The 24,631-nt window shown below is 35.9% G+C and overlaps 1 protein-coding gene across 1 annotated transcript in view; it reads left to right on the top strand.

Moving 5' to 3' along the window:
- TMEFF2 (transmembrane protein with EGF like and two follistatin like domains 2) overlaps window positions 1-24,631 on the top strand; it is a 261,948-nt gene that overhangs the window by 139,011 nt on the left and 98,306 nt on the right. Inside the window, exon 5 of the mRNA XM_021075732.1 lies at window positions 2,473-2,569. Within this exon, the coding sequence (XP_020931391.1) occupies window positions 2,473-2,569 (97 nt within the window). The remainder of the gene's footprint in view (window positions 1-2,472; window positions 2,570-24,631) is intronic.

Genomic DNA, 24,631 nt, shown 5'->3' with positions numbered 1-24,631 from the left:
CAGCATCAGCTTCTCGAAGCTTGTAAAAAATTTAGAACCTCAGGCAACAGATCACACTCACTGAATCAGAATCTTCATTTTAACAACACCTCCAGGTGACAGAAATCCTGTGCTAGACATTCATTGCATGAGGAGGACATTTGGGCCAGATGAAGTCTTCTCAGTATTATTTAGGGCAGAGATTCTTAGGGATGTATTTTCAAAAGTATACCTATCCAAGCCCCAAGCCTACAAATTCAGCACTTCCTAGGCTATATATGTAAAAATCAATATATAAATGAACAAAGCAAATCAACCAGTCCTATTTAAGAATCATCGGTCTATAGCATTACATGAAACTGTGTACTGATTTGTTTGTTTATTACAAAGGTGCGGACCTGTGCTTCTGGCAATATGGAAGGATGTTGTTTATTTCTCATTGTAGATAGCTACACAATTTATTCCCAGAATGTTTATTGATAGACGTATTGCTACTGCTATTTCTGGATTTAATTCTCCAAGAGTTTCCAAACATCTTGAGTCCACCAATAACTGCCCTTTTTTAGAAATGTAATAATGTGACTTCCAGTAGAAATATTATTATTAGTTTTGCCAAGTTAGCACAATTCATCCCCTGGATTACTTCCAAAAGATCCCTAACCAAGGATCTCTGCTGCACAAGAAGATGGAGCTGCCCATAAGTGGCTATCACTGTTCATTAAGGACCTTCTCAGTGTGTTAGTTCGTTTCCTGAGTGATGAGAAGTTTGAATCTAGAAGCTGCTAATCTTGCTAACACTAAAAGGCTCTTTCCCATTAGCAGCTTCTGTGTTGCATTAATAATAAGTAAGTAATAAAGAGATGGACCTCAGCTGTTCAGGCTCCCCTGAGGCAAGGCCCCCACTTCCTTCTTATCCCCGCAGTCCACTCTAATGGTCTCGCCCGTATTAAAGTAATAGAATGGATAATAAGTGCTGTCTATTTTATCAGAGTCTAAAATTCCTTCTTCTTTCTGGAGAGGAACATCATTTTTTTTTTTAGAGTTCCAACTTTAGAACTGTACCATCAATACTTTTGCAATTGAAGTAGATCTGTTTAATTCATAAATTTTTAAAAGTGAAATGTACTTTTTTCAAGTACAGGGGAAAAAATAAGTCTCTCTCCCTTTCCTGGAAAACCTGTAAAACAGAGAACTCTCTTAGAGATGTCTTCTTGTTCTTGTATTTTTCAGGGTTTTTTTCTTTTTTTTTTTTTTTTGGTAGATTCAATCACTCATTTGCATAGCAGTAAACTAGAAAATCAAGGAGCAAACACCTTTGCTATTGTAAATATTAATAACTCTCACTAACAGACAAAGAACAAATTATGAAAATATCATCTTAAAATAAATTAAGGTTGAATGTTTTAGATTTAAGTTTCTGTTAATAAATTATGTCTTTGTTACAAATGTTATCTTATTTGAGTTCCATATTGCCAGGAGCCAATGCCATACCTAATTGCTTATGTTCTACTTAAAATGTATAACCTTTTGCTGGAGTGCACTTTTTAAGGATCTCTGGATTTGAGTATATGTTTTTAAGTATATGATCTGTCCATGGAATAAGATTATCTATGCAGTAGTTAGGTCATTGCAATTTTTGATCTATAAGCAAAATTATTTTTGCTTTCAAGTACATTTTTTTAAAATTGGGTAAACAGTAATCCATCATCTCAAAACTGTTGCTCAGACATTTATTTCTTGAACTCAAATACTAAAATTTGTTCTGCATTTACACTAGTTTCCTGATTTTGAAAGGTTAGTTTTATAATTAGGTTATATATAGCAAATTTTTACTTGTAATTTATGGTTATAAAAAGGACCAATATCAATAATCATCATAATGATAGTATATATTTTTAAATGAAATACATGTTATAGCCATCATAAATAAATCACTATGATAAGCTCTGTGCAACGTTTCTATAGATACACAAATCAAGGAAGATTTCTAAAGAATTATAATTAATAAATTTTTCTTTATAGGTCTTTCATATCTTGGGGGGAGCTATCTAATAAATGAAAGCCGTCCATCTAAATTTTTTAAATTATGTATAAAAGCCTTTGGATGAAAAAATCTATAGTTTAGGGAAAAGAAAATGCTAAGTATTTTTTATAGACACTAGATTTTTCCTAGAGGCAGGTTAACAATCTCAGTCCCTTTTAATTAACCCTTTCATATGATCTATTGGCCAAATAATCTTGATAAATCCAGCAAACTCTCTTGCATTTTTTTTTGATAAAAAGAATTATTCATTACATACCAATGGCTAGGATATTATTGTTAGTTTTCCTCAAATTTAGGGAAGAAGGGAGTTAAATGTGACAATCTAATGAAGCCCAAGAGTAAACAGGTCCACTGGGAAAGCAGCAACTTTCATATATGATAGTCTTAGAGTTGTTGGTATTGTGCACACTTACCTGAATTCCTTTTGTTCATATTCTTCTGTCCTACAGTCCATGAAGGATCAGGAGAAACCAGTCAAAAGGAGACATCCACCTGTGATATCTGCCAGTTTGGCGCAGAATGTGATGAAGATGCTGAAGATGTCTGGTAATGTGCTATTTTATTCTTTTAAAAACAATGACAACCCTTAACTTCCTTTTACTCCATCAATTATCCTAAAAGAAGACATTTTCAGCAGTTTTTTAAATTGATGTATGGTTGATTTACAATGTCATGTACAGAACTATGATTCAGTTACATACATATTCTTTGCCAGATTCTTTTCCCTTACAGATTACTATAAAGTATTGGGTATGTTCCCTGTCTATATAGTAGGTTCTTGTTGGATATTTTACATATAATAGTGTGTATATGTGAATCTCAAACTTCTAATTATCCTTCCCCCTTTGGTAACCATAAGTTTGTTTTCTATGCCTATTTCTGTTTTATAAATAAGTTCATTTGTATCTTTTTGTTTTAGATTCCATGTATAAACAATATCATATGATATTTGTCTTTATCTGGCTTACTTCACTTAATATGATAATCTTTAGGTCCACCCATGTTGCTGCAATGGCATTATTTCATTTTTTATGGCTAAATAATATTCCATTGCATAAGCATACATCTTCTTTTTCCATTCATCTGTTGATGGACACTTAGGTTGCTTCCATGTCTCATCTATTATAAACAGTGCTGTTATGAGTAGCACTGTTTACAGTCTTTTCAAATTAGAGCTTTCTGCATACTTCCCAGAGTGGGATTGCAGGATCATACAGTAATTCTATTTTCAGTTTTTTAAGGAACCTCCATACTGTTCTGCAAAGTGGCTGGACAAATTTATATTTCCACCAATAGGATGAAAGTGTTCCTTTTTCTCCACACCCTCTCCAGCCTTTATTATTTGTAGACTTTTTGATGTTCCACACCCTCTCCAGCGTTTATTATTTGTAGATTTTTTGATCATGGCTATTTCGAACAGAACGAGTTGATAACTCATTGTAATTTTAATTTGCATTTCTCTAATAATTGGCAATGCTGAGCATTTTTTCATGTTTCTGTTGGCTCTCTGTATGTCTTCTTCCAAGAAACATCTATTTAGATCTTCTACCAATTTTTGATTGGGTTGGTTGGTTGTTTTCATACTGAAGCTGCATGAGCTGTTTGTATATTTTGGAAATTAATCCTGTGTTAGTTGCATCATTTATAAATATTTTCTCCCATTCTGTGGGTTGTCTTTTGTTTTAGTTTCCTTTGCTATGCAAAATTTTTTAAGTTTAATTAGGTCTAATTTGTTTATTTTTATTTTTATTTCCATTACTCTAGGAGGTGGATCTAAAAAGATATTGCTGTGATTTATGTCAGAGTGTTCTGTTTATGTTTTCCTCTAAGAGTTTTTTAGTACCCAGTCTTGTATTTAGGTCTTTAATCCATTTTGACTTTATCTTTGTGTATGATGGTAGAGAGTGTTCTAATTTTATTCCTTTACATGTAACTGTCCAGTTTTCCCAGCACCACTTATTGAAGAGACTTTTTCTTTGTTGTATATTTTTGCTTCCTTTATCATAGATTAATTAACCATAGGAGCATGGGTTTATTTCTAGGCTTTCTATCCTCTGATCTAGGTGTCTGTTTTTGTGCCAGTCACACTGTTTGAATACTATAGATTTGTAATATAGTCTAAAGTCAAGGAGCCTGATTCCTCCAGCTCTATTTTTCTTTCTCAAAATTGCTTTGGCTTTTTGAGGTCTTTTGTGTTTCCATACAAATTTTTAAAAAATCATTTTAATTCTCTGAAAAATACTGTTGGTAATTTGATAGGAATTACATTGAATCTGCAGATTGCCTTGGGTAGTATAGTAATTTGAACAATATTGATTCTTTCAATACAGGAACATGCATAACTTTCCATCTGCTTGTGTTGTCTTCAATTTATTTCATAAGTATCTTATAGTTTTTGGAGTAAAGGTCTTTTAAATCCTTGGGTAGGCTTATTCCTCAGAATTTTATTCTCTTTGATGCAATAGTACATGTGGTTATCTCTTTAATTTCTCTTTCTGATCTTTTGTTATTAGCATCTAGAAATGCAACAGATTTCTGTACATTAATTTTGTATTCTTCAACTTTACCAAATTCATTGATGAGCTCTAGTTGCTTTCTGGTAACATCTTTGGAATTTCCTATGTATAGCATCATGTCATCTGCAAACAGTGACAGTTTTACTACTTCTTTTCCAATTTGGCTTCCTATTATTTCCTTTTCTTCTCTGACTGCCATAACTAGGATTTCCAAAACTATGCTGAATAAAAGTGGGGAGAGTGGGCATTCTGGTCTTGTTCCTGTTCTTAGAGGAAATGCTTTCAGTTTTTCACCATTGAGTATAAGGTTAGCTGTTGGTTTGTCATATATGGTCTTTATTATGTTGCAGTAGCATCCCCCATGCCCACTTTCTGTAGAGTTTTTCTTGCAAATAGGTGTTGAGCTTTATCAAAAGCTTTTCCTTCATCTATTGAGATGATCATATGGTTTTTATTTCTCAATTTGTTATGTAGTGTATCACACTGATTGATTTGAGGGTATTGAAAAATCTTTACATCCCTGGGATAAATCCCACTTGATCATTGTGTATGATCTTTTTAATGTATTGTTGGATTTATTTGCTAATATTTTGTTGAGGATTTTTATGTCTATGTCCATCAGTGATATTGACCTACAATTTTTATTTTTTTATGGTATCTTGGTCTGGTTTTGGTATCAAGGTGACTGTGGCCTTATAGAGTGAGTTCAGAACTCACTCAGTTTTTAGTGTTTGGAACAGTTTCAGAAGGATAGGTGTTATCTCTTCTCTAAATATTTAGTAGAATTTTCCTATTAAGCCATCTGGTCCTGGACTTTTGTTTGTTGGGAATTTTTAAATCATAGATTCAACTTCAATACTTGTAATTGGTCTGTTTATATTTTCTATTTCTCTCTGGCTCAGTCTTGAGAGATGGTACCTTTCTAAGAATTTGTCTATTTCTTCTAGGTTTTCCATTTTACTGGCATATAGTTGCTTGTAATAGTCTCTTTTGGCCCTTTGTATTTCTTTGATGTTGGTTGTAACTTCTCTTTATTTATTTCTAATTTTATTGATTTGGGCCCTCTCCCTTTTTTTTTCCTTGATGAGTCTGGCTAAAGGTTTATCAATTTTGTTTACCTTTTTTGGAGTTCCCTTATGGCACAGTGGGTTAAGGTTCCAGCCTTGTCACTGTAGAGGCTCGGGTCACTACTGCAGCAAGGGTTCAGTAGCTGGCCTGGAAACGTCCACATGCTGTGGGAAGGGCCAAAAAACATATATTTTGTTTATCTTGTCAAAGAACTAGTTTTAGTTTCATTGATCTTTTCTACTGTTTTCTTAGTCTGTATTTCATTTATTTATATTCTCATCTTTATGATTTATTTTCTTCTACCAACTTTGGGCTTTGTTTGTTCTTCTTTCTCTAGTTGCTTTAGGTGTACAGTTAGGTTGTGTTTATTTTAAATTTTTTTTCTTGTTTCCTGGGGTAAGCTTGTATCACTATAGAGTTCCCTCTTAGAACTTCAGCAATCTTTTTTTTTTTTTTTTTTTAATCTAGTTCTCAAGGGGTACAAAATAAGGTCTAAAATAACAACATGGAATTTCTGAAGCTGAACTAAGAGTCAGGCCAGCCAAGCAGCTGCTCAGGACATTACTTGACAAGGAACAATAAGATATCACTGAACCCCCCAAACACTGTCAATGTTAAGAGATGGAAGAGTTCCCCTTATGACTCAGTGGTAACAAACCCAACTAGTATCCAAGAGGATGCAGGTTCAATCCCTGGCCTCACTCAGTGGGTTAAGGATCCAGCAGATGTGGCTTGGATCCTGTGTTGCTGTTGGCTAGGCTGGCAGCTACAGCTCCAATTTTACCCCTAGCCTGGGAACTTCCATATGCCATGGGTGCAATCCTAAAAAGATTGAAAAAGAGAGAGAGATGGAAAGAAAAATTATATTTACCAGAACATCTCTCAAGAAGCATGCTCAAAAAACAATGGCTAATTGCTAATCTGCTCCTAAGACAGTGGATCTGGGTAACTGCTGAGATTTTATTTAAGGTATGCACATGTGTGGCCATGGCTGAATTGGAAAGACGGTTCAACAAGGAAAGGTCTCTGGGCCACTCTCTAAGATCGGTATCTCCCTTCACCCAAGCAATACTCAGCTTCTCCTGTAAAGATACACGGAACAGATTATAAATAATAGTCATTATTTTGAATGTGTTCCAAAACATTAGAATTCTAGGACATCCACATGTATTGGTCCTACCTTGATCTCATACCCAAAGTGAGCAGCCAAATATTCTGAGAGGTCTTTGTGAGGCATGATGGTGGGAAGAGGCAATCTCTTGTTCTCTCTCGCTAATTTTTACACACATAACTTTTAGGAAAACAACCAGGTGCCTTTTCATTTTTTTCAACATGCAGATTATATTGCCTAGAGCAGTTAACAAGCATCTTGATCAAAGAAGGCAAAAAGGGAGTAAATTTTAGATATTCTCATCACAAAAAAGAAGGGGTAATTCTTTGAGGTGATGGAGATGTTAGCCTACATTATGGTGTGATCACATTGCAATGTGTAAATGTATCAAATCAGTACATCATACACCTTAATCTTATACAATGTCATATGTAAACTATATCTCAATAAAGTTGGTAAAAAAAAAAACAGTCATTTTGGTCAAACTTTTGTGTGTAAAGGAATAATTTATCTAAGGAACAGAAAGGAAAAATTAAGGCAAGATAATTTTGGCGGGAGTGAAACAGTCCGCACTTAAAATAGTTTGGAATATTTCTGAACACAAAGCTGAGGATTTGAACTGAGCAAACTGAGGTTCTTAGGGTAAATTAAATAGGTACTTACAGGTAAACACTGCTTTTGACTAGTGAAATATCCGCCCATCAATAAAAGCAGGCACCAATAGAATTTCCATACTGTCAAATATTTCTAGCCAATGGTCATCTGAGAGCAAAGTCAGATCATCTGAGGTAAGCAAATGTATATTTTCTTAAGAACATCCTGGGCATCTTAATGACTGATGAATTTATGACTCCCAAACCTCGCTGATCATCGGGACTACTTTGGGAATTTTAAAACATATCAGTTATTTAGGTCCATGTAAAAATTAATGAATCAGAATTTCAGAAAAATGGGGCTTAAAATTTTATCTATAACTTCCCATCTGATTGTATAAATACTGCTCTAAGATGAATGATTGACTCAAAAAGATCTTTCTCCTCCCTAAATACTTTAGGACACTGTGTAGTCATAGACATTGTCTATTAAGACACATTGATAGGAAATGTATCCTTAAAATATCTCATTTTTAATGTTTGCTGATGATTGCATCTGTATTTCAACATTATTTTTAATACTGTTAATTATCTTACTGTCAGCTGTTTTACTTTTGAAAAATTCATATGGTCCCTAATTTTTTCTTAAGAATTTTCCATTCTTGGAAGTTGCCTTGAGGCACAGTGGTTTAAGCATCTGGCATTGCCTCAGCTGTGGCACAGGCTGAACCTGTGCTGCGTGTTTGATCCCTGGCCCAAGAACTTCCACGTGCTGCAAGCTTTACCCAGTCTCCGCCCCCCCCCAAATATTTTCCATTCTCATTCTTCTCTCTTTATCTCTTTCATGATCACTCTTATGTGACATGGTTTCACTTTACGACTGCTAAGATTTAAGAAATGAGATAATGGAAGCTAAAAATTACTGATTGCTTACTATGGACTGGTCCATGTGTATGCATTCTTTTTTTTTTTCTCAGTTATCTTCAAAATAACCTAGGAATAGATTCCATTATGACCATTTTAAAAAGAGGAAACTGAATTTAAAAGTGTTTAAGTGGCAGGGTAAAGATGAAGATATGAGGTGAAAGTAACTAGAGGATGTTAGTGTAACAATTCAACCAAAGATGCAATTAAAATATTTCTTTCCCATCATGTCTGGAATAATGAGATGGCCAGATTTCAGGCAGCCTGGATCCAGTGACTCAAGACTTGCAGGGTCAGAGCTGGTAACAAGAGAGAAGCCTGTAGCCTGGTGTGGGAAAACATCCAGGCAAGCAGTGTCACGCCTGATGGTCCCACAGAAGTTCATATGGTACGAAGGTAGGCAAGGTGGATTTGGGCAAGGTAAATGGCATCAGAAAGATTCAATAGCCATGGCTGCTGGAGTTCGAAGAAGAAATTCAGTTACAGAGGGAACAAGGGGAAGGGCAAGGCAAGAACCTCAGTCATTAAGGAATTGGAAGAGTAATCAGGGACAGACACTCCCTGTATAGATACTGGGAGATACCCATTTACCAGAAACTGGTGTCGAAAGCCACGCCTTGGTTACAAGGGCCTGGGACTAGCCCCTAGGTCTCGGAAATAAATTACGAGGTCAGAATGAAGCCAGCATTCAGGCTGACTGGTTGCTGAATCAGTTAGCTTTTGGCTAGGACATTTTGTACGCCCCCAGCCTAGAGACAAGATTAGTTCCAAAATGCAGAATAAGGCCGAACCTCCAGATGGGGCTAAGTGGCCATAGCTGTGAAGATTAGAGGGCTGCAGGGGGGCAAGGAGCCAAGAAGATCATTAGACTTCCGAGGCAAGAATGAAAAGTTGTTAGCGTTTAAATAAAATGTACTTAAAATGTCCAATGTAAGCAAGAAGGAACAGTGCTAAAATGATAAGCGTATTGATTTTCATTTACATAAATACCTTTGTAAGTTAACATATTGTATTTAGTTATAGCCATGAAGGGCAGATTGGAAACAGCTGAAGGACACACGAATAAAGCAATAAATGAAATTAAATAGGCATGGAATGAAAGAGCTATAAAGTAAGATAGGAAGCAATAGGGGAGTGATCTGACTCTAGTACTAGTCAACTGAATCCAGGGAGCTTGATGTGCTATTGATTTTGGATGAAACCATGGCCAGGTCCTCTCACAAGCATAAAAGACTGCATATGCTGTGTGGAAACAGAATACAAGTCAGTGTTTAATTTTATTTTTTCCTTTGACACCAACTAAACTACAATTTTATGCATATAGTTTCCTCAACCCTGCATTATGAAGTAATAACAAGATGTGAATAAATACTACTGAGAAATAGTTATTACTTGTAGCTACAATATTGAAACAAATGTGAAAAAATTAATTCCTGATTTTTCTTTAAACCTGGCCTAAGAAATTAATATTTTACATTTTACCACAGGGACTAAATCTAGTTACTCAAAGCTGTTCAAGTATTATCTAGATGAAAACCAACCTTCGTTAGAATTAAAAGAACAGTACACAATTAGCTGATCTTGTTTTTATAGTTAGATGAGTTTTTGAGTTAAGAAGCAAGTTATACCAGACATGGGGAAGAAAATAAATGAATAGATGGGGAAGGGTAAGGAGAGTAGAGAAAAAGGAGAAAAAAAATCATACAGGATGACTGATACACCATGGTACTGATGATGTAACATTTTAATGCTTTTATTTTGAGGGAAACAGATGGTGTATAAGCTCATACAAGCCCCTCCCTTATGCTCCAAGATTCCTTTTCAAGGTTTTTCTCTTGCCTTTTTTCCTCTTCTTATGGAGAACATCAAGGCTGCAGAAATCAGAAAATGGCTAGATTCCCTCAATAGGGAAGAAAGACCATTGCAACAAAAGATTCTTCAGTTATAGAAATTTACCTATGTGTAGGAACAGATTATGCTTTCAAAAGAGATTTAAAAGTCCACATGGTAAGTGGTCCATGCCTCAGATATAAGCACTCTTATATTGAGGCATCCCTTTATTTAGGATGGACTTCAAAAATAATTGGAACACCTGTGCAAAGGGATGTGCACGCCTGTTTACGGGAAGGGGTTAAGAGGAGAAGAAAAGAAAGGCTTAAAAGATTGTTTCTCTTTATATCTAGACTGAAAAAAAGTCAAAACTAATACATTTATACATCAAAGAGACTCTCAAATATATGCTGCCAAGTATAATTTATAAAGAAAAAGAAGGGCTTCAAGTCAAACATAATAAAATTGACTCATTGCAAAGTAATAAAGCCCCATCAGAGAGCACAGGGAATACTAACTTATGATTTCAACAAATATTTCTGATACTTGCTTGGTTTTAGAAACAGTTTTATATTCTCTTAATTATCTTACCTGATAAATTATTTCAGTAAGTCCAAAGTAGGTCAGTAGTAACTCATTGCACTGGGAACTGGTCCTAAGAAGTAATTAGCCTAGAACTTTCTGTTGGTTCTGTCAGTCAGAAGTAGTTCAGAGCCCTGGGGTTGATACTTGATTTAATATAAGAAAAGAGCAAGTTGATAGCTGGGTCTGATCATAGGAATGGCTAGGTATGAAACTGGCTGCATGCCTAATATTTCCAGGGTGTCAGGATAGATCAAGGAAGGGAGCACAGATGTAAGAGCAGATGTGGCAGGGTGACAAATGACATAAAGGGACAATTTAAATTATTATGCATATTTGCTTTACACGTGTGCTTTATAGCTCCTGTGCCCATTTTAACTTTGCTCTTGTATTCTTCTCAACATGTTATTCAGGCTCCATTAGCAAAATCATATTGGCTTAAATGCCATTAATTCCTCAGTAGTCATTCATTTTGTCTTTGAAAGCATTAATAATGTTTTCCAGTTTTAGTGCATACATCCTTGTGTTTGACTGCAGTGCTAAGAAAGGAGAAAAGCAAAGTCATTTCAGGAAAAAGGATTCAGAAGAGGAAGGAGAATGAGCATCTATTTTTTCCTTTTTTTCATTGATGTTCTGTAACTGAAACAGGGTGTGGGATTTGGCATTCCTTTTGTGAGTGTCTCTTACAAAGACAGTTTAGTTTGAAGTTTTTAACATCTTGCTCCTTTGATCTGAGAAGGCTCCTTGTCACTAGGAAGACTGTGTGTGCTGGCATCGTTCCCACCTTTAATGCATTTTGGACTGTGGAGAATCATGAATATTTGAAGTGGGGCAATGGCCAGGATGATCGTTGGCCCTGGATTTCACCATACAAATCAGCAAATTAGGCACTAGTTCCCGCTGACTTCAGTACATTTAGGTTATGAGTTTAATGGGGAAGATTAAGACACCTCTGAGTCTTAAGATTTAGAAATAATTTCTTTTTAAAACGAGTACTGGTCGACAATTGAACAAAAAGATAGTGTTGCAATTGGAAAGTTTCCAATTGTTTTCTACTAAGGAAAAAGATGGGTCAGGGTTGTATGGGAGATATCTGAAGAAGAAGATACTGATTAGTCACGAAATTTTAGGGAACTATGAGTTCATTCAGTCTTCCCCTGGGGTGTTTTCTTGGTATTGATTTCTTTTGCTCTCTTGCTGTAGAACTGTAAATGCGGTTACCGTAATTAGGACTGGCTTCTAACATGAGTCTACTCATGAAGGGAATAAATAGACACACACACACACACACACACACACACACACACCCAAACAAATAGTAAATAGGTCTAGTCTAGAAAATCCAAAATTTTTGTTTGATGTAAGGCTTTATGAGACACCTCCTTAGTTCGAAGACCCCTGTAGTTAGGATGCTGCCTCCTTCAAATCGCTTCCTCCCACCATGAAGACAAAGTTGTCATCTCTGAAAACTGGCATAGGATTTTTTTTAAATGTTATTGAAGTATAGCTGACTTACAATGTCATGTTAGCTTCAGGTATACAGCAAAGTGATTCAGTTATTTGCATACATGTATCCATTGCTTTTCCCATATAGGTTATTACAGAATATTGAGTAGCATTCCCTGTGCTATAGAGTAGGTCCTTGTTCATTATCTATTTTATATATTATTGTTATATGTTAATCCCAAACTCCTAATTTATCCCTCACTCCCAACCACGTTTTGTGTTTGGTAACCATGTTTGATTTTGAAATCTGTAAGTCTGTTTCTGTTTTGTAACAGAAAATAGATTCCACATATAAGATTCCACATATCAGACTCCACATATAAGCGATATCATATGATGTTGTCTTTCTCTGATTTACTTTATTTGGTATGGTAATCTCTAAATCCATCCATGTTGCTGCAAATGGCATTATTTCATTCTTTTTTATAGCTGAATAATATTTCATTGCATGTAAAATCCGTAGTTTCTTTATCCATTCATCTGTTGATGGACACCTAGTTTGCTTCCATATCTTCGCTATAGTAAATAGTGCTACAGTGAATACTGGGGTACATACATCTATTTGAATTATAGTTTTCTCTGGATAGATATCTAGGAATGGGATTGCTTTATCATGTAGTAGTTCTGTATTTAGTTTTCCATTTCTTTGGATGGGTGGGGTCAGAAGAGTAAAGACATCTCTCTTTCCTTTAATACTTCCATTTTCCCAAAAAACTTTTCCAGAGAGAGAAGGAAATATACAGCTCCTGATTTGGGGGAACACATCTCTATTCACTCCCATAATTTTCAAGAGAAAAATGCTGACCTTTTTAGCAAATCTCTGTCCAAATGTAAACATCTGAGTTTGATTTTTATCTCCTTCTTTTATGTATTTATCCACCTATCTTAAACAAGAAAAAAATTGTACTTTTAAAAATGTTTTACACAATTTAGAAGTGCAATTATAGTTAAACAGGACTAGTATTTGTAAAATGATCCATACAGTGGTCCATGTCATCAAATGCCATGTCTGTGACCAAAACTTCCCTCTGCCAATAGACAAGTCTGTATCTAAACACTTTAAGTGTTACTTGCAAAGATGAATAAATAACGATGCCACTTTACATGCACAACAGGCCATTGCCAAAAAAAAGACAAATAGTAAATATACAATTAATGCACACTCCAAAAAAAGCAGGGCTGGGCTTTGGGAAACGTAAAATTTTTAAAATAAAACTGAAATTTGAAAATATGGAGTTCCCGTCGTGGCTCAGTGGTTAACGAATCTGACTAGGAACCACGAGGTTGCAGTTTCGATCCCTGGCCTTGCTCAGTGGGTTGGGGATCCGGCATTGCCGTGGGCTGCGGTATGGGTCGCGCGGCTTGGATCCCGCGTTGCTGTGGCTCTGGCGTAGGCAGGCGGCTACAGCTCCAATTAGACCCCTAGCCTGGGAACCTCCGTATGCAGCCAGAGCGGCCCTAGAAAAGGCAAAAAGACAAAAAAAAAAAAAAAAAAAAAAAAAAAAGAAAGAAAATGAAAATAAATCACGGTCTTTAAAACAAAGGCTTATCTCAGGCCTCAGGTCTTCTGCATAGAGGGCTACTTAGAAAGGAACTGGATTTTCACATAAGTTCTGAAGAGTCATTTGAAGTTGTCTCAATAATTATGCCTTAACTGTGCTCACTATCTCACAGAGACTAATGAAACTTAATTACGATATGATGGATATAAAGGTAGATCCGATATAGAGGACTAAGATATATATGTAGGAATAAAATATTCTAAACTTTAGTATTTTATGTTTTTGTAATTTTTATTTAGTTCAGGCAATATAAAGCATTAACTTCCACTTTATATAAAAATAATGAAATACACAAAGGTAGAACAAAGGAAACAAAACTCCTAAGTATAGATTGTCTTTCTACCACTAATTTAACTGTTTTCATTACGTGTTTCTCTTTTATCTGCTTGTGTAGCCCATACCCTGCTAATGGTGTACTCCTTCCTTACTTCTAGTGCTCACTCACCAAACACCCACTCACAATCTCCTCTTGAGTTTTCTGAGTCTCAGATTGGGTATATTCCAGAGACGCCTTCCCTTAAAGTCAGGGAATACACGTTCCATGTTCCAACATCACAATACAACACCCTAGTCTCAGAGATAAAAATATTAACCTCATCGTATTCATCAAAATATGATGGAAATTTCTGTTTCCTATGTGGGAGCTACCATGGTGATATCTACATTCACGGAGACGTTTAATCCTCCTGCTAATCTTACAGATTTAGATACACTGATCATTCTCATTTTATAAAAAAAAAAAAAAGGAAACTGAGGCACAGAGAGGTTAAGCACACCATCCAAAGCCAAACATTAAGTGGAAGAATTAGGATTTGAACCCCACCAAGGCTGACTCCAGGCACTATGCTCTTAACCACCATAGTCTTCTCATATATTTAATGACATAAATTATGCATCTCTGTGTATGTTATGTATATACCATACACATATACTGAATATATTCAACAGAGACTAGCTATATTCAGTAAAGAATTTCACATTTTGATGTTGAAAGTGAAGATACAGAAACAAGACTTTAAGTGCCATGTCATGATAAAGTTCACCACTAACAGGTTCACATTTTCTATGATCTCTCTCTCTCTCTCTCTCTCTCTCTCTCTCTTATATATATATATATATATATATATATATATACATATATATCTTATTTTTTGTGTGGTTTTTATTTGTTTTTTTGTAGACGTACTGAATTACTATATCTGGATAGCATCCTTATTATGACTATATGTGTACCCTGTTAAATGATAAGGCTGTTAGCTATGAGGTTGCAAAGAAGAGACATAGCTTCATCAAAACCTGGTTATTTGAGCTGTTTCAGCTTCATTGCGCTTGTTCTGACTATGAACCAAGGTGAACATTATTGATATTTGTAACTGGTAATAGGTTTTAGGTTTTTATCTAGAAACAAGGTATATAACATAGCTTTTAGAGAGTGGCCATTATAATACTCCCCCTTCTTTTAATGCTGGTGTGCTGCTATGAACAATATTTCAAAGCGCTACACAAAAGGAAGAGCACTGAGGAACTCAGAAGAGCAAGGGCACTCTCAGTGAGCTGTTTGTTAAGAAAGGCAGGAGGGACTTCATTCCTTAGTATCTTTGGGAATAGCCGATGGGCTGCATGCTGCTTTACAAGTGGCAAAGAAAGGTTTATTGCACATGAATATTCCTGCTGCAAGAATAGAAATTATGAGATATAAAAAAGGAGGGGAGAACCACCAGATTAAATGGCAAATAAATATGGCATATATGTCAGTGGGTTTTAATACCTATTTCTTAGTAGCAATGCTATCCTATATCTTTTTATTTAGCACTTGAAAATATGATGCCAAGCCTCTTATTTCCCTGTCTGATGCATGGTTTCATGGTTACATTAAAATGGAATTTACAGAGTTCCCACAGTGGCTCAGTGCTAACGAACCTGACTAGAATCCATGAGGATGTGGGTTCAATCCCTGGCCTCACTCAGCGAGCTGTGGTGAAGGCTGCAGATGTGGCTCGGATCCTGTGTTGCTATGGCTGTGGTGTAGGCCAGCAGCAACAACTCCAATTCGACCCCTCGCCTGGGAACCTCCATATTCTGTGGGTGCAGCCCTAAAAAAACAAAAAAACAAAAAAAATTTTTTTTTTGCTTTTCTCAAGGCAAATGGATTTGAAGTCACTGTCCTAAAACACTTTTGATCTAAAAAACTTAACAAAGCCTAAATCCCCTCTAAGTCTACCTTAGACTCTTTTCTTGGCTAGACAGTATGTGTACTGAAAACATTTCCTTTGTATCCAGAGCATTCATGATAAATAGCTTTCTGAAGTACAAGTATTATTTACTGAGAAACTGTCCTCCCAAAGGTGTTTTAAATTGGGTAGAAACTGTTGCTGGTCTTCAGTGGTTTACTTCCAAATAGTAATATATTGTATGTGTTGATTCATCTAAACAATAAATCAGGAAGCCGTCCTTGGGAGCCCACATCGGTCTGTTCCAGACACATTCCCCTACAAGCAGGATGTGTAATATCTAATAAGTGATTGAACAAATTATAAAATTATATGCAACACCCAATCAAAAAATCAATACTGCAGAAGAATTAAATGCTTATTATAGTATAAAGAAGAAAATAAATAAAGGGAATGAATATTTTTCTAGCCTCCCCCCAGTGCAAAGTGAAATTAATCAGGAGTGGGTCCATTCATCCCTTCACCACTAAGCCATGAATGAAATATAAGAAATCAGGACTATGCACTTGGGATGGATGATCTTCTAAAGATTGTTTACCACAGCTCTCTTTTATTCACTGCAGCCTTTTCGGAGTCTTTCACATAATAGTTTTTTTCTCTGAGCTCATCCTAAAGTGAGCTTTCTACAATCAAAACTGTATTATCCAGGGTAATAAAAGTAATACTAGTCATAAGTGCCTATATTCAGTAGATATTAAAATATGTATATCAGGGAGAAGTGCACAATAATTGGGGAGAAAAGCAAGAAATGAAATAAAATATTGTCTTCACATTAGCAGAAATTAGTGATGTATTTCTGTTCAAACATAGATCTCTACATAAATGTGATACTTTAAGACATGCAAATGTAACAGTAAATTATCAATTGACAAGAAATAAAAATAATATTTGATCAAGGTATTAATTTTAATCAAATATGTTTTTCCTTTTCTAAAAGATTTGCTAATTTGGGGAAAAAATATAACAGAGCTGTTTGCACTACAATGACATTAAATTGTCAGACTTACGGAAAAAATAAATAAAAAGAAGCCCTGTATTGATCAATATATCAGAATCTGACATCTTTGCATATTATTACATTATGTGTCTTATTAGGAGATACGTTATTGTATATTTTATACTGAATCCATGAGTCTTTTAAAATTGTCTTTATGCAGTTTTGCTGGAGAAAGTATTTCCTTTTTGAGATGCACACAGCATGAAGGGACAGCCTGAAGAAAAGGAAAACCTCCCACAGGATTTCCATCCCACAACCCAAAATCCTGTGAAATTGGACTGTGATGATCATTATACAACTATAGATGTGATAAATTCATTTGAGTAATAAAAAATAAAAAAAATAAAAAATAAAAACAGCTACTCAGACAAAAAAAAAAGAAAAGAAAAGGAAAGGAAAACTTTCTAGCATATAAAACCTAATATTTTTCAGACTACTTTCTCCTCTCTTATGGTCCTCTGATATCTCTATGATGTAGTTAGGGCAGGTAATGTTATCTTCATCTGATAGATAAATACATGAAGCCCCCGAAAGGTTAAGGGTAGTCAACATGTAGTAAAGGGAAGGGCTCAAGTGATTTATGCCACTATTTCATCAAAGCTACCCACGTGAGATTTTAAAAAGAGAGAGAAAACAGTTGGTGTGACATAGTGGAAAGACCACTGCATTCAGAGAACTGAGATCTCACCTTGGGTAAAATCACATCATTTCCCTTGGCCTCTTTTTCTCCCATAAACAGATTATATTACATGGATAGATGATAGAGAGACAGATAGATCCGTCTACAGTCATATTGTAATATAATTCACATAAAATTCACTTTTTTAAAGTATATACTTCAGATATTTTTAGTAGTTCACCAAGTTGTGCAATCATCAACACAATGAATTTTATAATATTTTCATCACTTCAAAAGAAACTCGTACATATGAGCAGCCCCTCCCCGTTTCCTCCCCAAGTTTCCTCCTCCATCCTTAGGCAATAACTAATCTGCTTTTTGTCTCTATAGATTTCCCTATTCTAAATTTTCATATAAATGGAATCATTCAATAGGTAGTCCTTTGTGAATGGTTTCTTTCACTTAGAATGTTTTCAAGGTTATTCTATATTGTAGCATGTATCAATGTTTTGTTCTTTTAATTAATGAAAACTATTTCATTGTGTGGCTATACCACATTTTGTTATCTATCAGTTGATGAACATTTGAGTTGTTTCTAATTTGGGGTTCTGATGAATAATGCCATTTCGAACATTTCTATACAAATTTGTGTGCTGTGAGTGTGTGTGTATGTATGTGTGTGTGTGTGCAGAGGTTTTAGTTTGGACATTTGTTTTTATTTCTTTGGGTATATATCTACTGCTTGCTCAAATGGGAACCTCATGATTAACTTCTTGAGACACTACCAGACAGTTTTTCTAAGTGGCTGTACCATTTATATTTCTACCAGCAATGTATGAGGATCCAAATTTCTCCACATCCTTGCCAACACTTATTACTATGATCTTTTTAAATAATAAAATCCAATTGGGTATAAAGTGGTATCTGATAGTGGTTTTGATTAGCCTTTTTCAGGTGGCTAATGATGCTGAGTCTCTTTTCATGTGCTTACTGATCATGTGTACATATTCTTTGGATAAACATCTTTTCTGACTTTTACCTATTTTTAGAGTTATTTATCTATTTATCATTGAATTGTAAGAGTTTTTTAATTGTAGGTATAAGCCTCTTACCAAATATATAGATATGCAAATAGTTTCTCCATCCTATAGAGTTGTCTTTTTACTTTTATGGTGATATCTTTCAAAACATGAAAGTTTTTAATTTTGATAAAGTTCAGTTTGTCTTGTCTTTTGTCACTTGTGTTTTTGGTGTCAGAACTTGGAGGGTTTTACTTAACCCAAACTCTCAAATATTTACTCCTATATTTTCTCCTAAGAGATTTATAGTTTTGGCTCTTATTTTTAGGTCTTTGGTTCATGTTGCATTAATTTTTTGTGTATGGAGAAAGGGAGGAATCTAGAATCATTTTTAACCTGTAGATACCCAGTTGTCCCAACAATATTTATTAAAAAGACTATTTGTTTTCCATTGAATTTTCTTGGCACCTTTGTAGAAAATCAGTTGATTCTGTATGTGAGGCTTTATTTTTGAATTCTCAGTCTACTCTTATGCCAGAACTAAATACATTTTCTCATAGGTACGAGATAGGAAATAAGGGTGTTGGTCTAGATAATTTCCATGGTTCTTTTGAATTCAGACATCATCTCTGATGGGAACTCAATAGCTGTGAGCTATAAAGACCTACCCCACAAGCATCCCCCCGTGGCCCCAGGGCACTGTTCCTCTTTCTTTTTTGACCTAAAATTTTCACTATAGGTTTTGTTTGTTTGTTTGTTTTTTATTACATATTCTTTTTTTTCCCCACTGTACAGCATGGAGACCCAGTTACACATACATGTATACATAATTTTTTCTCCCATTGTCATGTTGCATTGTAAGTTAAATTAGAAAAGTGGTCTACTGTGTCCAGGAGGTAACATTTGCATCTCTGCATTTTAACCCTCAGACAGAAATTAACAGAAATAAGATGTTCATATTGACTAATCGTCTCGTTAGAAAGCATAAAAAATAGGAGACACTTCAAAGGATGTGAAGTGGTGGCAAAAGGTAAAAGTACAATGAAGCTATTCAAAGAAGAGATGCAGCTCAAGAATTGAATAATAAAACAATGTTCAGGAGAAGGAAGAAGGAAAAAAGTAGGGTAGAAAAAATAATTTTAGAGAAAAGGTGAACTAAGAAGCTGCTACAATTAATTAAACCCCCTATTTCTGAGTACCTTTAATTCAAGGTAAGGGAGAAAAGGAATTAACTCTTATGGTGTAATTAGAAAAGACAACTAGTTCATCAAGAGACACTTTAACAAGTTCTGAACTCCACAGGAATTTGTTCTTTTGACTTTAATAATGTTTTGAATGAAATAAAATATAATATCTTTGATAACCCCCTTATAAGTTATACAAAATTATATTGGATCTTAATGCATGAATGATAACTTTCTGAAATTGTGAGATTACCTCTGTAGAGGTGATTCTCTGTCAGACCTAAATAATGATAACCAGATATGCCATTGTTATAGTATCTGACTTGGTACAGGGTTAAAGCACAAGGAATAGACAGCCAATGAATCTGTTAATCTTTTTCTCTTAATTATAGTTAGCCAGAGATTAGGCAGAACTCCTAAAATAATATATATGAGTCTTCAGGATTATAATTCCCATGCACTGACAGCAAAACTAAGCAGCTGTGGAGAGAGGAATAATTTGTTCAAGCAGCAGAATAAGGAAGAGTATTAGGGGGTCTTAAGATAGTGCTAGGACAGTGTTTCCTGAATGGTTCTCCAAGCACATTTATGAACAAATTGGAAATTAGACGACTTGGTTTGTGACAATAAAGTATCATTTCCTCACATTGTATTTTTCTGTAAATATTTTGTTTTGCTGTTAATTAAGAATGAAAGATGTGGTTGGTATATAAATTCATGCAAAGTGGGAAACCACTAACCAGGTTTTTCTGACAAATAACCTTTGCTTTGATCATAATTAGTTAAATGATTAAAAAGTAGAAATGAGAAGCAAAGATAAAAAATATGCAAAGCAATAGCAATGTATCATAGTATAGAGCCTAACAATTATTAATTTTTTGGCTTTTTTAGGGCTGCACCCACAGCATATAGAGGTTCCCAGTCTAGGGGTCGAATCTGAGCTACAGCTGCCGTCCTAAGCCACAGCCACCAACAATGCCATATCCCAGCCATGTCTGCGACCTACACACAACAGCTCATGGCAATGCTGGATCCCTAACCCAGTGAGCGAGGCCAGGGATGGAACCTGTGTCCTCATGGATACTAGTCAGATTCCTTTCCACTGAGCCACGATGGGAACTCCCTAGAGCCTAACAATTATGATTCTGGGTTTAGAATGCAAAATATGACTTAGCTATAGAGTTTTATTTATAAGACTTCCTACTATCAGTCCTGCTCTTTATCTTTTTAGTCAGGTAATCAATCAATAACCAATAATTATATATATATATATATATATATATGACTATATATATGTATTTTTTTAATCCTCACAATAGTATTTGTAGTCCTTTATTAGTATAATCAAACTTCTGAGAATTTTAATCCACTTATTCACTGATTGCATCTTTCCCCCCCAATTTTTGTTTGTATTGTTTATGTCTCATGTCTTTTTAGGGCTGCACCCATTGCATATGGAGTTTTCCAGGCTAGAGGTCCAACTGGAGTTGGAGCCGCTGGCCTATGCCACAGCCACAGCAATGCAGGATCCAAGCCACATCTGCGACCTACACCACAGCTCACAGCAACACCAGATCCTTAACCCACTGAGTGGGGCCAGGGACTGAACCCACAACCTCATGGTTCCTAGTCGGATATGTTTCCACTGCACCACAATGGGAATTCCCGAAGTATAGCTTAGATTAATGTCTTATGGTGCAGTGTTAAACTAGATGGAGAAGAAACCTTTTCACTAAGGATGAAGCAACACCTGGTAATGAAAGCACAGGGAATAAGGGCAGCAGGCTTGCATTTTTTAATGGCATTAAGTTTAATTCTATTCATGCTGCCTAACATTGGCCGGTAGAATTGGGGTAGAGCATTGTGGATATTAAAAACTACCTGCAAAGTTACTAGTCAAGAAGACATTCTTTTTAACAGAAATGGACACGAGTATATTAAGTACAGAGAAAGGCCATGTCAGCATGAGCTGGGATAGTTAGGTTTGAAAGGTTTGAGAGAATAATTTAAAAATAACAACTAAGCACTAGTGAGCACTTACTTTGAGCTGTGTATTCCTTAACTCATTTTCCCTTCACTGGAACACTGTAAGTTAGGTAATAGGACTATCCAGCTTTACCTATGATGAATGGAGTCAAAAGGTGTTAAGTCACTTGCCTAAGTTTGACTATTAAGGGTCAAAGACAGGATTTGAACCTAGAAGCCATAGTCTTACCTATTTCATGAATATTGCGCTCCCGAAAACTTAAGGCACAGTGGAGAAATTGCAAGACTCAGAAGAATTTTACAAGCATAGAAAAGGGAAAACAGACCAAGAGAGATATGTTGAATTAGAATGGAAGCACCAACTCATTGCATTCTTTACCACAGTGTGGTGAGTTGGGTATTATTTTTCTCCATTGATTACAAAGTCAGGAGCCAAGTTTTACGAAGGTAAATAACATGCCAAGTGTATGTTGCTAGGGAGGGGCCATTTTTTAATGCAACCTGAGAGTTTTCTAAGATAATTCCAAGGTCTCTGTGCTTTTCACTGCTTAATACTAGAGGGTAGATGTAAAGGTAGAATTAAGGTAGTGAAAGAAACTGTCCTTTCAGAGGGAAAAATAGCTTATGACTGAGAATATGTGTAGTATCTAAAGAGCTGGAAAAGTACCTGCAACCAAATGACTGATGGAGGACTTGGTTGTCAAGCATACTAGTTTGAATAAGTAACATTAAATGTTAAAACAGGTAAGTGCTAAATTCTCAGATGTGTAATACACAGACACATACACACACTTTATTTCCAGCACTCATCATCACAGTTCAAGACCAAGTGTTCCTATCCAGATAATCTTATGCTCTTAAACATAGTCTTTTAGGAACCGTGTCTTTTTCCATATCCTGAGACAGATACTACCTACATCATTAAGGTCCTATTCATTTACTTACTAGAAAAACAAAGAGAAGGCAAGATCATACATGGGAATTTCTATCAGCCAGTCTTAGCACTCCTTACTTCCACATACATTTCTCTGACCACAACCTTTGTTCCATAGTAAAAGGCATTAAAAAGAAAGAACTTGGAGTTCCCATCGTGGTGAAGCAGAAAAAATCTGACTAGGAACCATGAGGTTGCGGGTTTGATCCCTGGCCTCACTCAGTGGGTTAAGGATCTGGCGTTACCGTGAGCAGTGGTATAGGTTGCAGAGGTGGCTTGGATCCCCTGTTGCTTTGGCTGTGGTGTAGCCCTGCAGCTACAGCACTGATTCAACCCCTAGCCTGGGAACCTCCATATGTCATGGGTGCAGTCCTAAAAAGACCAAAAAAAAAAAAAAAAAAAAAGAAAAAGAAAGATTGGGTATTTAGGGAATGATTCTCTGAGGATTGCCATTTGACTCAAAGAGGAAGAAAGAGCCAGCTTTGCAAAGATCTATAGAAACAGAATTCTAAGCAAAGAGAACCTCTGGTCCAAAGGCACCATAACACTGACAAGCTTGGTGTTGGAAGGAACTGACAGAAGTTTAATGTGGCAGAAAATGGGGTCTCAGATGAAACTGAAAAAGGCCTTGATCATGAAGGTCCTAGTTACCGTTAATAAAGAATGCTGATTTTATTCTAAGTATAAGAGAAACCTTCAGATGTATTAATCTGCAAGTGGTATGATTTAGTCACCTCCACTCTCAGTCCCTCCTGGAGCCTTACTAGACCACTCCAGAACATCATCATTGCCCCCTTTTCCACACCCCAGAGCATTTTCCTTTGTTTCAGTCACATCCATTACTAGTTACCTGGAAGTATGGATGTGTGATTTCCTCAACCCAAATGTAACCTCCTGGAGAGCAGAGACTTCTGTTTAATATGTGGTGCCCTCGGTAACAAGCGCAGTTCCAAGAAAGCACTTAGATTCAGTATAAGTGCATGGATAAATGAATGATGGATAAAGGAAGGAAGGGAGGGAGGGAGAAGAAGGAAGGAAGATTAGTTAAAGGGAGAGAGAGCAATATTCTCTCATATGCAGAGCCTGCAACATCCTTCTCACTCTCACTGTCATTTGATCCACAGGAGCACAGGAGCACGATGGGTACATGGGGAAGAGTTTGGTAACCGCATAATAATGAGAAGCTAGAGATTAGCAAAAGACTCAAAGAAATGAAGATTTTTGAGGCTGAGTGCTGGGAAGAATAATGGAGCAACTTTGTAAATAGGGGTTGGGTAGGAGAGCCAATTTGGAGTAGGGGAGGGAGGTGGTAAGAGAAAGCTAGGTTCTGATTCATCCAACAAAAGGCAGAACCAAGTGGAATGCCCAGTAGGCAAATAATTAAAGGTTAAGTTGTGCGGTACAGACAGAAAAAGCTGCAGGAGTTCAGAGAAATCTAATAAAGAAAATGGATTTGGGGCTGAGGAATGAGAATAGACACTGGGATAGCAAAAAGTTAGACTGCTGGGCAAAAGGACACAAAATATTTACTGAAAATAATGTGAGACTGCAAAGACAGGACAAACTAAGTAATGGAAAGTAGGAAGATATCAGGGTATATTAATTAAGAGGCAATAAATTAGAAATAGACCAAGGAATAAAAAAACTAAGAAACTGTTATCCTCTGTTTGTTTAATTAAAAGATAAAATTACTGCCCTGCTGCTCACTGACCATTTCTGATTTCCCACCTCCAGAGTAGGCAAAATAGGTCTCTGTTACAGATTGTGTTTCTGGCTCCCTTGAGGTTGGGGAAACTCATGTGTCTAGTTTAAGACCCCTGACTGTGGCTTAATATTTGATTGCCAGTACAAGACTTTGCAGAATTCTTTCCCCCTTCTGGCATAGTAACTGGCACTGTTCACGTAGCTGCCTGTCTCATCATCCTGGGTCCTTGAGTGACACGTAT

The sequence above is a fragment of the Sus scrofa genome, chromosome 15 (assembly GCF_000003025.6).
Source record: "Sus scrofa isolate TJ Tabasco breed Duroc chromosome 15, Sscrofa11.1, whole genome shotgun sequence".
Classification (NCBI taxonomy): domain Eukaryota; kingdom Metazoa; phylum Chordata; class Mammalia; order Artiodactyla; family Suidae; genus Sus; species Sus scrofa.
The sequence above is the reverse complement of the archived record's forward strand: the minus strand, read 5'-3'. Positions and strand labels throughout refer to the sequence as shown.